This window comes from Macrotis lagotis, chromosome 1 (genome assembly GCF_037893015.1).
Source record: "Macrotis lagotis isolate mMagLag1 chromosome 1, bilby.v1.9.chrom.fasta, whole genome shotgun sequence".
Taxonomy (NCBI): Eukaryota; Metazoa; Chordata; class Mammalia; order Peramelemorphia; family Peramelidae; genus Macrotis; species Macrotis lagotis.
The window spans coordinates 599,484,181-599,499,111 of NC_133658.1; the positions used below are offsets into that span (position 1 = coordinate 599,484,181).

General features: G+C 38.4%; 2 protein-coding genes across 2 annotated transcripts in view; one reads left to right on the top strand and one right to left on the bottom strand.

Moving 5' to 3' along the window:
* The window catches only part of WDR33 (WD repeat domain 33), a 109,319-nt gene extending 95,839 nt beyond the window's left edge, over positions 1-13,480 (top strand). Inside the window, exons 17-22 of the mRNA XM_074214920.1 lie at positions 576-684; positions 4,312-4,750; positions 5,506-5,672; positions 5,777-5,869; positions 6,192-6,398; positions 9,176-13,480. Of these exons, the coding sequence (XP_074071021.1) occupies positions 576-684; positions 4,312-4,750; positions 5,506-5,672; positions 5,777-5,869; positions 6,192-6,398; positions 9,176-9,405 (1,245 nt within the window). The 3' untranslated portion in view covers positions 9,406-13,480. The remainder of the gene's footprint in view (positions 1-575; positions 685-4,311; positions 4,751-5,505; positions 5,673-5,776; positions 5,870-6,191; positions 6,399-9,175) is intronic.
* On the bottom strand, positions 8,655-14,483 carry SFT2D3 (SFT2 domain containing 3). Its single transcript, XM_074214921.1, has 2 exons — positions 13,696-14,483; positions 8,655-13,417 (listed from the first exon to the last, which is right to left on the bottom strand). Exon 1 carries the CDS (start codon positions 14,474-14,476, stop codon positions 13,793-13,795), a length of 684 nt encoding a protein of 227 aa, XP_074071022.1. The 5' UTR covers positions 14,477-14,483; the 3' UTR covers positions 8,655-13,417; positions 13,696-13,792.
* Between the last annotated feature and the right edge of the window lie 448 nt (positions 14,484-14,931).

Below are 14,931 nucleotides of genomic sequence, written 5' to 3' on the forward strand. Positions count from 1 at the left end.
TCCTGAAGTATTAGTGATGTACCAAATAAAGATTTTGAGTGAGTAAATATAATGTCTGGCAAGGAAGTTAGAAAGAAAAACCAAGTTAAAAGAAGAAACAGTGGAAAGAATGTCTTCATTTGTGGCATTAACCTTTTAGGTAAGATTACTTAAATATTTAGTACAGGGTAATAGGAAGAAGTAAAAAAGTAAATACAGATTTGTAGATTCAGATTTTATTGACAGTATCTGTGTATCTATCTGCTATAAATAGTAATTCACTTTGTAAGAAACAGATAGTACCATGCAACATTTTCTGATATCCATTTAAAATTCTTGCCTAAAATAATTGAACTCATGAGTCTAAAGTGTCTATATTTCCTGTTTTCTTTGTTTCCCATAAGTAAATAGAATGTCATTAATTTTGAAACATTTTTAAATGAAAATTTACCTTAGTGTCTTTGCTAAGTATTTACCTTTGCAATGTGTAGACCTTGGGGCAAACTAGTATTACTGTTCTTTTGCTTGATGTTGAAATTGTTATTCATTAAACATAAATCTGTGATTTCACCCCATTTTAAAAATAATCTTTTCAGGAAGGACAGAACCCAGGTCCCCCACCCTTGATACCAGGACTAGGGCAGCAGGGATCACAAGGTCGAATCCCCCCTCTTAATCCAGGACAAGGACCTGGTCCTAATAAAGGTAACTATCTGATTGGCTTAATAAAAGAGACCATACTTGACCACTTTGACAAAAAGCTGAATTTTAAAAGACTTGGTTCTTTTGGTAAGTAAGTAATAGTATGAATATTTGAGCCTTCTAAAAAAAGAAAACAGGTGAAAGAGGAGAGCCTTTGAGGTTATTGTTATGTCCAGTTTTGTTTTCTTACTAAATTTGGCTTTGTAACCCATAAATATTTATAAAAAATCATTTGGCTTTTTATCACAAGGAGTTGAGAACTTTGGAAACACTTGATAACCATAGTTGACCAGGTTGCCATTTGTATTGTTCATGGCCTAATTTATTCAGGAGAGGCAGTTTGGCATGCTGAATTGAGTGCTGGACTTGGAATCAAAAAGAACTGTGTTCAAATGCCAAGCTTGTGACCATGCCAAGTCATTTAAATTGTCAAAGTCTCAGTTTCCTCATCTGTAAAATGAAGATAATTTCTACCTCACAGGCTTGTTATGAGATTCAAATGAGATGGAAGGCACTCTGAAATCTTTAAAATGGTACATAAATAGTAGTTGCTTATTTATTTTGAAAGTTTGTAATCTTTAAAAGTAGTTTTCATTCTAGATGCTCATAAGTGAGTGCTTTTTAAATTACTCTTAGAGGATCAATTGAGCATTAAAGTTCAGATATTTTTCCAATGGTGGAAAAAAAGAAATTTCAACTGACTTTTAAAAATAATTGTGTCAAGGGGGCGGCTAGGTGGCGCAGTGGATAGAGCATCTGCCCTGGAGTCTGGAGGACCTGAGTTCAAATGTGGCCTCAGACACTTAATAATTACCCAGCTGTGTGACCTTGGGCAAGCCACTCAACCCCATTTGCCTTGCAAAAATCTGGAAAAAAAAATTGTGTCAGGTGTTTGATCTCAAACTGTGATAAATCTCATTGAGCTATATCTATATGCCTTTGGAGATAATAAAATAAGAAGCAGTAGTGTCAACATATTCATTATAGTTTTTTAAGTTTGAAATTTTGTAAGGGAATTATAGGCAAAATTGTGGTGAATTATATTCAGTATTTGGAATAAGCACATGGGAATCATAATCATAGATTTGAAAGGGACTTTGAGAAAGTCCATCTGTCTTCAGGCAAGTGTTTGAAATTTATAATGGTTTCCTTAAAGACCTTCTAGGATGGTGAATATGTAACTTTACATCTGTGGTCATTTCTATGTTTTATATTTCAGTGAAAATGAAAAGTTAAGCCATGATATAATACTTCACCAGTAGATTCATCAGTACTAAAATTTTCTGACTTTTTTAAGTAAAGAGAGGAAGGAATTGTATTAAAGGTATAAAGTGTTAAGATAATTGGGTAGTGCAAATTAAGAGGAGATATAAGCAGTGGAATTGTATTCAATCCTCACAAGAGGTTCCTAAAATAAGATAATTTTGGTGATTTCTTTATAATTCATTTGCAAAGAATTTTATAATTATTTTAACTATTTTATTAGATAAACCCTACACCAGTTAGTCATTATTAGCCCTATTTTACCAGATGTAGATACAAAGGGATGCTCCCAAGGCTTAAATGTCCTCACTAACACGAGGATTACCAAATCCATTGTTGTTCACTAGAATTTTTTTAATTTGAAGGACTTTAGATATAAGTACAGGAAAAAAAATTGTTGGAGAAATTTATCTCAGTCCCATCAGCATGGAAGGTAATAGTTAAAGTTAAAAAGAAAGAATTTGGCTAAGAGTGTAAATATGGAAGAGAAAATTCAAAAGCCAAGCTTTTAAATCATTGGGACCTCCATAGAAGAAGAGTTTTGCCCAGAGGTGGAGCCATCACCAAACTGAGAGCCCCTCCTCTCTCTTCCTCTCCCCCACCCTCTGTGTCTGTCTCCACCTGTTTCCTTTCCTTTCTCTCTTTCTCTCTCCTCTGCCCTCTCCCCTCTGCCCTGCCCTGCCCTCTCCCCTCTGCCCTGCCCTCTCCCCTCCCCTCTTCTCTCTCTCTCTCTCTCTCTCTCTCTCTCTCTCTCTCTCTCTCTCTCTCTCTCTCGCCCTCCTCTCTTTCTCCTCCCAGGGACCAAAGGGAAAAGGGAGAGCCGAGAAAGTGGCCCCGCCATCCCCTACTGGATTAATCAACGCTGCCGCCCCCACCACCGGTGGCCACATCCCTTCTAATTTGTAGTGGTGGGTTTGTTTCCTTGGAGGAACAGGGTGTGGGTGAGACTTAATATTTTTTAAACAGATAGGAATGATAGGAGGAATAATACCCATTAGGTAAGTCATAGTAGTATGCCTTGAACCTTCTCAGGTAAAAGCTCTGTCAGAGGTTGCACCAAATTCAAGAATCATGAGGTGAGAGAAGCTACTTTTTAGCTGCATCTGTTTGAAAAATAAGGACCAAGGTGAAACATAGGTCTAAGAGGTTTGAAAATCAACTGAATATTTTATTAAGGGTACTATTTTCTTGGCCTAGAATTGAATTAGTTAATGTAACTTAAAGAATATGAGAGACAAAGTTTATAAAAGGAGATATTTCTTTAAATGTTGTCTTTTCTTTAAATGTTGTCTTTGACCTAGCAACCATGAATTTTCATATACATTCAATTTTGAGAAGGAAGAAAAAATGAAAGAAAAGAAAGTGATAGAAGAATAGCAAAATGATAAGAACTAGAACCAATTTTAAATGTCTGAGCTGAAAGTTTGGGCATTAACAATCTTAAATTGTATTTTTTAAATGTATTTTACTAAGTTAGAATATCCTTTTAGTTTTTCAAAAGTACTTCAATTGTTATATGTTGATAGAATTTTATATACATTTGTAATGAAGGTATATGTTCAATAGCTGAGAAAGTAGCACATTGAAAAATATACCATAACAAATTTAATCAGCTACCTAATATTTTTATGCATTACTTTGTATAAATTTTAAAATGTACTTAGAATTTTCAGAAGGGCACAATTGTTTATGAACTCTTATTTCTGGGGGGAAAGTATGTGCCTTATTGTACAGTGGAGATATAATGGTAGAGGAATAACATCATCCAATTAGAAAGGACTTTTTACTAAATTGCTAAAGTCAAATACCTAGTAGAAAGAATCTCAGTTCTTAAATAACCTATGTATTTTAGGAAGAAATCTGTGTTTTTTAAAAACATAAGGACAAAATCTGTTAGTATATTTTTTTAAAAAATCATTGAGTTAATTAAAATGAACTATTTTGGTGTTGTTTTTTTAATGAACTTTTGGAATGAAGAGTCAAGTTGAGTTAAAATAGTAATATTGGTGACAATAACTTGGACTTGGTCACAAATAGCTGTTATGCTTTCTTAGGCTATAATGTTAGGTACACAGTTGAATTCTTGATCATGTGCTTCTGGCATGTCCTATGAATTTTACCTATTGTCTCTTTATGAGGTCTCTAGCATATGAAATATGATTGACTGGCTTGAAGGAAAATGCTAACTTTTATTGGAAAGATAGGGAGCAATGAAATACATCTTCTAAGGACTGTAACAGAAGAAAGGGAAATAAATTTATAAATAAAATATACTGATTGTGTTTATAACTTATTTACTTGACAATGAGAAACTTCTTGAAAGGTTTTCTAAAAGACATCATAAAAGTCAGATGTATTCTCCTTTAGGTGATTCTCGTGGCCCTCCAAACCATCACATGGGCCCAATGTCAGAAAGGAGACATGATCAAAACAGTGGTCCAGATCATGGTCCTGAGAGAGGGCCATTCCGAGCTGGCCAGGACTGTAGGGGTCCCCCTGATAGACGTGGACCTCACCCAGATTTTCCTGATGATTTCAACCGACCAGATGACTTTCACCCTGACAAGCGATTTGGCCATAGATTACGTGAATTTGAGGGAAGAGGAGGACCTTTGCCACAGGAAGAAAAATGGAGGCGAGGCGGCCCAGGTCCTCCATATCCTCCAGATCACCGAGAATTTAATGAGGGAGATGGCCGGGGAGCAAATCGTGGTCCCCCAGGTGCTTGGGAAGGACGCAGACCTGCAGATGAGAGATTTTCCAGGGATCCAGATGACCCACGTTTTAGAGGAAGACGGGAAGAAAGGTAGGTGGGTTACATTTATAAGGTCCGAGTTGGATTGGCCTTCAAAGTTAAAGTCTCTTCCATATAAAAATTTGTTTTACATTTTGTCTAGGGGACAGCATTAGATTTAAAAATACTTTATTGAAGAGCAATTGTCAAGAGACAGTACCTTTTTAATAATGACCTTTTCTTTTAAAGTATTGCATTCAGGATAGTCTCTCCTATTTTCACTTTTAAGCTTCTGTATTTACTTTTATTCTCAGAATTCTTAGGAAACTTGGAGCTCCTTTTTTATCCTTTTTTACACCTTAGTGTTTTTTAAAACTTAGAATTGTCACCCTGAATTGACCTTTTTAAAATTTGTAGAATTTTTCATAATATTCATTTGCCTATTACTGGCATAAATATTTATATCTTGTATAGTTATATTATGTACACTTATGTAGTTCACTGATTTGAATTGCTTCTTATGGTTAAAGTGGTCAAAAAAGTGAGAGGTAGACATGTAATAATCAATGACGATGATAATTTCATAATTTAGTGAATCACTGCTTGAGTATTTATTTGAAAAAAGATTCCTTTAAAAGAATCTGTGCTATACTTTAATATTTAAGTTTATTTGAACTCTATTTAAGAAAAAAAATGTACACAAAGCTTTTCTTTTTATATAAACTTTTTTTCTCTTGGGGGGGCTTAAATCTTTAAAGTAATAAGGATTTTACATTAGTTGTCAAACATAATTCTTTTTTTTTTTTTTTTTTTTTTTTTTTTGGTAGCTTTAGAAGAGGAGGTGCACCTCAACGGCATGAGGGTCGGGGTCCTCCCCGGGGAAGGGAAGGTTTTCCTGGTCCTGAAGACTTTGGACCAGAGGAAAACTTTGATGCATCAGATGAGGCTGCAAGAGGAAGAGATCTTAGAGGCCGAGGTCGAGGTACTCCACGAGGTACGAGTCAAATCTTTAAAAAGTGTCAGGATAAAGAAAGTTATTAAAGTCCTGGAAAATAATTTGTGTGTGTGTAGTGTTTTAATAATTTTTTAATTGCATAGGAGGACGGAAGGGCTTGCTTCCTACGCCAGATGAATTTCCTCGATTTGAAGGAGGACGGAAACCAGACTCATGGGATGCAAATAGAGAGCCAGGTAAAGAAAAGAGAAATTGTGATTAGCATCTGGTTACTTAAACAGGAAATAATGTAAATGTCAATTTATAACATCTAACTACATCACTCTTCACAAATAAATATTAATTTCTTTCCCTCTAGTTTTAATCTGAACCATGCCAGTGTTTTGATGTATACATTAATTTTGTTACTTAAATAATTAGAATTTCTTTGTGATACTACCTTTTTTGTGATCATTGTAAAACTCATTCACTTCTGTTCCTGTATTTTCCAAATCATGAAACTACAAGAATGTTTCTGTTCACTGATATATTTGACAGAGTATTTTATTTCATGACCAGGCCATGAGCATTTCCGGGATGGTCCACGTCCTGATCATCCTCCTCATGATGGGCATTCTCCTGCCAGCAGAGAACGTTCTTCCTCCCTCCAAGGCATGGATATGGCTTCTTTACCACCTCGAAAACGTCCTTGGCATGATGGACCTGGAACATCTGACCATCGAGAAATGGAGGCTCCAGGGGGACCTGCAGAGGATCGAGGCAAAGGTAAAAGTTGCAATTTCTGATTATTGGGGGTGTATGAAATGGCCTTAGTGCTACAGTTATAGGGACAGTTAGTGATATTGCTGCTCTCTCTTCTCATTTCCCTGAGATGAAATAGCTCAAATATAAATTTAATATTTATTAATAAGCATTTATTAAGCACCTTCGTGTTGGCTACTGTATTAAGTACTTTATAGATATTGTCACATTTCATCATTTTAAATGTGATTAGAGGTCCCAAGTAGGCTTGCTTTGTCTCATGGTTACAGCTTCTTTATAGAGATAAGTACTATTTTGTCGGTACTGATTTGGTATATTATCTATTTGGGAATAGTAATCAGCAGATACAAAATAAACTTTGGAATCAAACTAATAGATGGATTATGTGGTCTAAGAACAATGCTATCCAATGCCAAACTGTCACAGTGTCTGAAATTATATTGTTAAAGATTCATTCCTTTGGGTCCTGATGGTTTATTGGTCTTACTCCGTCTTAGCTACCCTGGCAAGGATGATCCAGGCCATTCCTGTTAACCTTAGTATCCCCCAAGGAAACCGCTAAGGCTCATCTTGATCTCTCTTCTCCCTATTATACTATTTTTACTTGGTGATCTCATCAGCTTCCATGGATTCAATTATCTATGTACATATAGTTCCCAGATATGTATTTAAATTAAATTTTATTTTCAGTTTCAGATTCTCTCCCTCACCCACTCCCCCCATCCACTGAGGTGAGAAATGTAAAATCCATTACAAATATGAAGGACCGACCCCCCCCTCCACACACACACACACACACACACAAACACAGATATGCTTCAGTCCACATTATGTCCATCAGTTTTCTCTCTGGAAATGAATACATTTCATTACAAATCTGAGAATTTTTATGTGTTACCGTGCTGATCAGAGTTATAGGTCTTTTACAGTTGATTATCTTTACAATATTGCTGTGCCTGTGTAAATTGTTCTCCTATGTCTTCACTTTGTATCAATTCATGTAAATTTTTCCAGATTTTTCTGAAAACAGCTCCTTTATCAATTCTTATAGTATATGAATATTCCTTCCCAGATCTATTTGTCCAGCCGTACTTTCTCTCCTGACCTTCAGTCTCCCATCTCCAACTGCCTATAGACATCTTGTAGCATTTGACTTGTTAAACAACTTATGTTCAACATGTCTAAGACAAAACTCATCATGCCTTTCCAAAGTTTTATTGTTTTCTATTTACTTTTTTGCAAGGCAGTGGGGTTAAGTGGCTTGCCCAAGGTCACACAGCTAAGTTAATATTAAGTGCCTGAGACTGGATTTGAACTCAGGTTCTCCTGACTCCAGGGTCAGTGCTCTGTTCACTGCACCCACCTAGCTGCCTGTTATTTTCAATGGTACCAGTTATGAGCCTTGGCTTCTCTCTTTTACTATTCAGTTAATTGTTTCTACCTTCATACCATTTTGTATATACTTAACTTCTCTCCTCTAAAACTGCCACCATTCATCACCTCCTTCCTGGACTGTTAATAGCTCTCTAGTTTTTTCCCTTCTTTCAAGTGTTTTTCCATTTCAGTACTTTCTCCATTCAGCTGTTAGTGACCATGTGACCCCAACCCTCACTTTATTTCAATAAACTATTAGCAGTTCGTTCTCTCTCTCTCTCTCTCCCTCTCCCTCCCTCCCTCTCTTATATTAAGAGAGCAAACAATTTACTTCCAATTTAGCCTGAAAATAAAATACCTGATAGTAACTTGCAGAAAGGAAATTTAAACTCATTCCTGGAAATGTAAAAATCTGACTTCATCTCACAATCAGATATTCTGGTTTGGTATTTAAACTTAAGTAACAAAAAAAATTATCTGCCAAGTGTGTGACTGATAAAGATTCTGCAGTTATTAAACACCTGGAGCACATTAATGGACAGAGATCATCAAACCTTTTCAGAAGAGCATTATGTATCTGTGCTGTGCACCCATCCCCAGGGGCATATTCTTAATATTTGGAACAATACTTCATTAAATAACTAGCCTTCAGCTTGACCTCAAAGGGTTAACCCATATTCCCACAGAGCTGGCAGAATAATCATATTCCCTTCCTGCCTTTTTTTTTTAAAGAGGGAGGGTGATTCTATTACCTCCAGGATCAAATATAAAATCTTATTTGGCTTTTAAAGACCATTTTAACTTGGCCTCTTGACCTTGTAGTTTCATTGGCTCACCCCACCCCCCCATGCCTAGAACCCTCTTTACTCCAGTCCTCTTTTTTCTGAGCCCTTTTTCTTTGAGACTGTTCCTTAGTATATCCTATTTTTGTACAGTTATTTGCATGTTGTCTTTCCTGTTAAACTGTGAGCTTCTTGAGAGCAGGGACTCTTTCTTTGTATCCTTACTGTAGGCACTTAAAATGCTTGTTTGAATGAGTTTCTTATTAAACCTGTTTTCAAAAAATCTCCCATTAAAAATAAAAGAAACCCTCTTTTGAGAATGAAACATAAGACAGATGAAGGGGAGGTTATTGAAATGTCTGCTTCCTAGTTTTTCCAAGGGTTTTCTCATTCACCTAACTCCAGTAAACTAAGTTAATCATAAAAATCAAACTTAAATAGTGCTTTGTAGCACTTCCTTATAATTCTTAAGAATATTTATTATAAATGTTTTACACAAGAGGGAACTGAATCTACAATCTCCCCACTCCCCTTAGTTATTATTACTAAGTGGCTAAATTGGGACTTGCACCTTGGCTATGAAGCAAAAAAATCAGATAAGAAAGAAATTTACTGTTGTTTCAGGACGTGGCGGCCCAGGACCATCCCAGAGAGTGCCAAAATCTGGACGATCCAGTTCCTTGGATGGAGATCATCATGATGGATATCACCGAGATGAACCTTATGGGGGTCCTCCAAGCAGTGGTACCCCTTCCAGAGGAGGAAGGAGTGGAAGTAACTGGGGGAGAGGAAATAACATGAACTCTGGCCCACCAAGACGAGGAGCATCAAGAGGTGGTGGTAGGGGCCGGTAGAAGAGGTTTTGGCTGGGAAGCCCCCAGTCTTAGCTGGACAGTATTTAAATAATTCTCATGGACTCACCAAGAGAAACAAAAGGATTCCTGCATCACCACAGTACTGGTTGGGACTCTTCACTGGGTTATTTTTATACCCAGTAGCTCCTAATAAGGTCTTCTAGATCAATAGACTGCTACTGGCTACATCATGGTAGCTAGTTTTCTGTTTTGTCTTGTCCAACTTTTTTCTCACCCCTGCATTGTTTTGTGAAGATAAAAGCTGGAATCTTTTTTTTTTTTTTTAGTGTTGTGAGACATGGAGCACCTCCACAAATTTTGAGTTCATGTCTATTTGGAAACTTGTTTCTATATGTACAGTTTGTCAGAAAAAAAGTTAAGTTGTTTTTGTATGAATACAGAATGTGATTTGCGTAAGAATTAACAGAACAATCATTGTGTCATGATTTTTTTTATTTACAACTACAGTTGTGAAATTCATGCCTTAATGAAACCCCAAACTTCTATATTTGAAATATCCCCAATCTTTTAACTATTGAGTTGTTAAAGAAATTCTGTTAGTGAAATAGTAAAAACTCCAAATTGAAATTTGGTTATACCATATGAGATTGACATGCCAGATTGATTATTCTTTTGTCCCCTAAGTTAAGGATAATTGATTTTGAATTCATTTGCAGTCAGAAGTTCTTTACCACACAATAATGCTTTGTAAGGTGATTTGAAGATTCCTCCAAATGGAGAAAAATGATCATGATACATTAGTAGTCTTGCTTTCCTGGTGCCAGCTCCATCACTGCTATTCAGGAAAAGGTGGTCACTTCCCAAATTTCAAGGCCCAAGTCACCTAATTTTGGATCTTATGACCCTGCTTCATTGAGTTCTTTTCTGCTCACGTGAAGCAGAGGTAGGATATGTGAACTGTTTATGACACCACAACCAGAAAAATATTGACAGTAACACTGAGAGCATATCTTTGAACTATCATTGTATTTTTACCATTTAAAAGAAATTGTCATAATTTTTAATTATGTCAGAAAAGTTACAAAGCATCTCTTTTTCAGAATTGTCTTCTCCACCAATACATTTTCTTGCATATAGTTTGAGAAGACTGCTTTCACATAGGTTATTGTAGGATACTTTGTTCTACCCCAAATAGATGTTTCATCTCATAAAGCAGAAACAGACTATTGAGAATAACTTGAAGACCATAGTACTGAACACAGTACATATATATATATATATGATGTATATGTATATATATGAAAAGAATTTGTTGTGAATATATTTATCTATAAATGATGCCACTCTTCTCCTTCCTCACAAATGCATTCATTATACTAAAATGTCCTTTAATTAACAGGCAGCTCAAGGCATTCCTCATAAGTGGAAGTACCTGGGTAACACGAAGTAATGACAGGAGTTTCACTGTAGTATCATTACAACCAAACAATTCATGAACAAGCATTATGGATAATAGTGTGTTTCTAAAGAAAAATCATTATGCTTTTTATATTAAATTTTTACTTCATATAACACCATTGAGGTTAAGCAAAATAGTAAGTGCTCTCCATTGGGCACAATAGTGATTTAAGATTTGTACGTCAGTATTTTGTGACTTTTCGCTGGATGGTAATTAATTCAAAACATGTAATTAAAGCCTGTTTAGTAGACACCAAGTTGCTGACAAGAAGTTATAAAGGGAACATGTTGAAACTAAAGATTTCTGAAAGAGAATTTCAAATATTGTTTGATTCAAAACATTTTCTCTTGTGTTGACTATTTACTGCTGTAGGTACAAAAGAGGCAAGGAAAGGCATCAAATATCTTCTACAATAGTTGAACCAAGGCAGTTGATATGAGACAACTTGGAGCAGAAAAGTCAGTTCAAGACCTGTGGCAAAATTTTGTCCACAAAGTAAAATCAAGAGGTCAGTGTAGCTGCTTCATTTAAAGGACCAGGACCAAGTAAAATAACTTTTTACTTAACTTTCACCATCATCTGGAAAACTAGCTAATATTTGACAGTATTAGCTTTTTATGCCCTGAAACAAAATTCAAGAATAATTTATCATTTTATCAATCATTTGGAGTCAGAGCATTAGTGATCATCTAGTCTTAAGGGCTTTCAACTTTTTTGATATCAAGGACTAAGTCAATGGTCTGGTAAAATCTAGGGACTCCACAGAATCATGTTTTGAGATATATAAAATACACTGAATTATAAAGGAATTAAATTCTACTAAAAGTTATCAAAATATTTTAAAAAGTTCATGGACTTTTGTCCAGGGTTCTCATTTTTAAAGTTAAGGTGACTGAGACCCAGATTAGTTAAGTGATTTGCTCCAGGTCACAAGTTAATTAGAATATCATTATAAAGGAATTTAGATTTCTATGGGTTTATTGGGAAATGGTTAGGGTAAATAAGAAAAATCAAATTCTCCAAAGTTGAAAATCTAAAATGAATAGTTTTTAGAAACCCAAGGGGATAAAAAGACATATGTAAATGAGTCATCAATAAAACTTTTATTAAAACCAAAAGCTCCAACTTATATTAGGGTATTCTCCAGATTTCTTAAAATATTACTTGTAATTTTAAGTTTTATGCCTTGATCAAAAGCAGTCAAAGCTTAGTCTATAATGAACTGCATTGTTGACATGGAACAATCCCTGGAGAATAATCCATTTATGAAATGCATAGTGGTTAATGTGCATGGAATTCTGAATTGTAATGGTCACTGTACATATTAAATATCATGATTTTTAATTTGTATAAAAAATAGGTCTTTAATGAATATCTCAAGTCTCCATTAAATGCTGTTTTGCATAGGACAAGCATTGGTCTTAACCCTTTTAAAATTTCAGTCTTCTTCAACATAAGAAAGCACTTGGCTTAAAAATGTATACTGTGAATATAAAATCTTTTTCAGCTAATCACACTATGCTTATCCTAGTGTTTGCAGTAATATAATGAATTAGACAGTCACACAAAAAACTCATTCAAGGATTCTTCACAAAACAATCAGTGGTACTAATTGTTCTAATTCAAAAGTATATTTTTATTTTAACCCAATACATTAATACAGTATTATATTTTTATTTGAGAGGTAGTTAACCCTATTTTACAGATAGGGAAACTGAGGTAGAAAGGTTTAATTTGCCCAAGTCCACATTGAATTTCCAAAGAATTTCAATGGAAATATTCCTACCATAGACATGACAACTGTGGATTACCATAAATGGGTCATAGGCTATTATACATAACCACTTGGCAGTTACCCTTTCCTGTACAAGGGTCGGCAAACAAACTTTAAAAGTTAATGAACACTTCTGGGAATCAGGGAAATTTGACAGCACACATCCAAATTCAACTAGACATAGTGTTCAGCCTTTCTATCCTGAATTCAGTGTTTTTAGTGCCACTTGTGCTTTCTATTATGTTATAATCTAGTCTAAAATCACAGTGGTGAAACCAATTATTAAATTGATTAAATCTTAAATATTTGAAACAGTATAATACTTCTGACATCTGTTTGATAAGTTTACTATTAGTCAGTAGGTGACTGATCACAGTCAGATTTAAAGTGCAATATAAGTGTAAATAAAAAGATGTTTAGTAACATAGTTTAAGTCTAGAAATAATGAAAACACCAACAGCACTTAGTTTTTTTGTCAATTTACAAATTTGTATATTGGAGATTAAAGACTAATAGTATTAAAAACTCTTACGTTAGTCCTAACAGAAAATATAAATGTGGCTTAACGAATTTGCTCCCTTTGAACATTAGGTAACTTTGGCAGTGACCTGATGATTCTCTCAATTCTTTCCCGAGATTTCCCAGCACCCTGTAGTTCTAGTCCCAGCTGAGGTCTTTCCGCTTGTCAAGATGACGGCTCACCTGGAGCCAAACTGTGGCAATCCCCGCATGAGGTCCATTTCTTCTTGAACACTTCAGCTTCCCGAAGCACAGACCATTTTCCTTTACTCCTACGTGGCAGCATTAAAATGGCAACTCTGAAGTCAAAGCCAGGAGAAAATAAGAGATGAGCTGCATAATTCCAAATAAAATTCGGCTTTTAATAATAAAATTGCACTTGGGCCTAAAACTCCTCTACATTGTAAAGTAGAGGGCAAGGTGAAGAATTACTTGTTTAAAACTAAGTGAGAAAAAAAGGCTCCTGTGGTGACGGTACTGTGCTTCCGCAATTTAAAAAAGATTAAAATGGAATATATACTCCCATCCCAATGATCTAAATGAAATAAAAACTGGGTAATTAGCCGAAAGTCCTCACAGAAGTCATGTTCTTTTTCACTGAATTTATTTCCATGCGATTCCGCGGGTAAGGTCCGAGTCCCGGAAAGGCCGTGCGTGGCGCCGGCCTCGGCGGCTCACACGGGCAGGGCGCGGCCCAGGCCCCCGCGGAGGCCCCCGAGCGCGTGGCGCAGGGCCGGGCCGCCGCCCCAGGGCAGCAGCGCGGGCAGCGCGGCCAGCCCGAAGCCCACCTGCGCCGCGGCGCCCAGGGCCGTGAGCGCCGTGCTGCGCAGCGCCAGCGCCGCGTACAGCGTGCCGCCCAGCGCCGCCAGGTACAGCAGCGCGGCCCGCGGCGGCCGCTCCTCGCCGCGCAGCAGCCGCAGGCAGGCCGGGCCCCCGCGCAGCAGGGCGGCGGCGGCCAGCGCCGAGGCGGAGCCCAGCGACCACAGCAGCGCGAACTTGCGGGCGCGCAGCGGCAGCGCCGGCGCGAACAGCGCGGCCAGCCCGAAGCACAGCGCCGCCAGCGCCAGGCACGCCCCGCCCGCCGCCAGGCGCTGCCAGCGCGACAGGCCGGCGCAGCACGCGGGGCCCGAGCACGCGGGGCCCGCGCCCGCCTCCGCCTCCGGCTCCGGCTCCTCGGGCCGCGCCGCCCGGCCCCGCGCCCAGCCCCAGGCCCGGCCCGGGAGCCAGGCGCCCACCAAGGACGGCCTCCCGGCCTCCGCCGCCTCGGGGGGCAGCAGGGGGGCCGCGGCCGCGCCCGCCGAGCCCGCGCCTTTCGAGTGGGCCAAGTACTCCTGCAGTTGCCGGTTGAGGTCCGCCATGTCCGGAGGCGGGAGTCGCCCGGAGTGCTTCCGGGTCGCGGGTCGTCTTCCTCCGGAAGCGGCCTAGGGAGTGTCTCCGGGGGGCGGGAAGGGCGGGGCCAGCCTCCTTCCCTCCGCCCCGCCTGCGTTGGGAGGGGGCTGGCGGAGCAGACGCGCGAGCCCGGGGCCTACTTAGGGCCCCACGAGAATACGGGACGAGCCCCATACTTTTTTTATTTTATTTTTTTTTTTAGGTTTTTGCAAAGCCGTGGGGTTCAGCGCTTGGCCAAGGCCGCACGGCTAGGTCGTTGTTAGTGTCCGAGGCCGGAGCGCCACCCACCGCGCCACCCAGCCGCCCCAGAGGGCCAATACCTTTGAAGGACTTCCTCACACAACTCCAGTCTATGGTTTGATTAGGTTGGTGACACCCACACCGATCTTTAAGATGAATATTAATAGGGCAGCTAGGCGGGCCC

Bases quoted from the DNA above. Each gene is read 5' to 3' on its own strand.
- SFT2D3 (XM_074214921.1), bottom strand. From the start codon at position 14,476: ATGGCGGACCTCAACCGGCAACTGCAGGAGTACTTGGCCCACTCGAAA.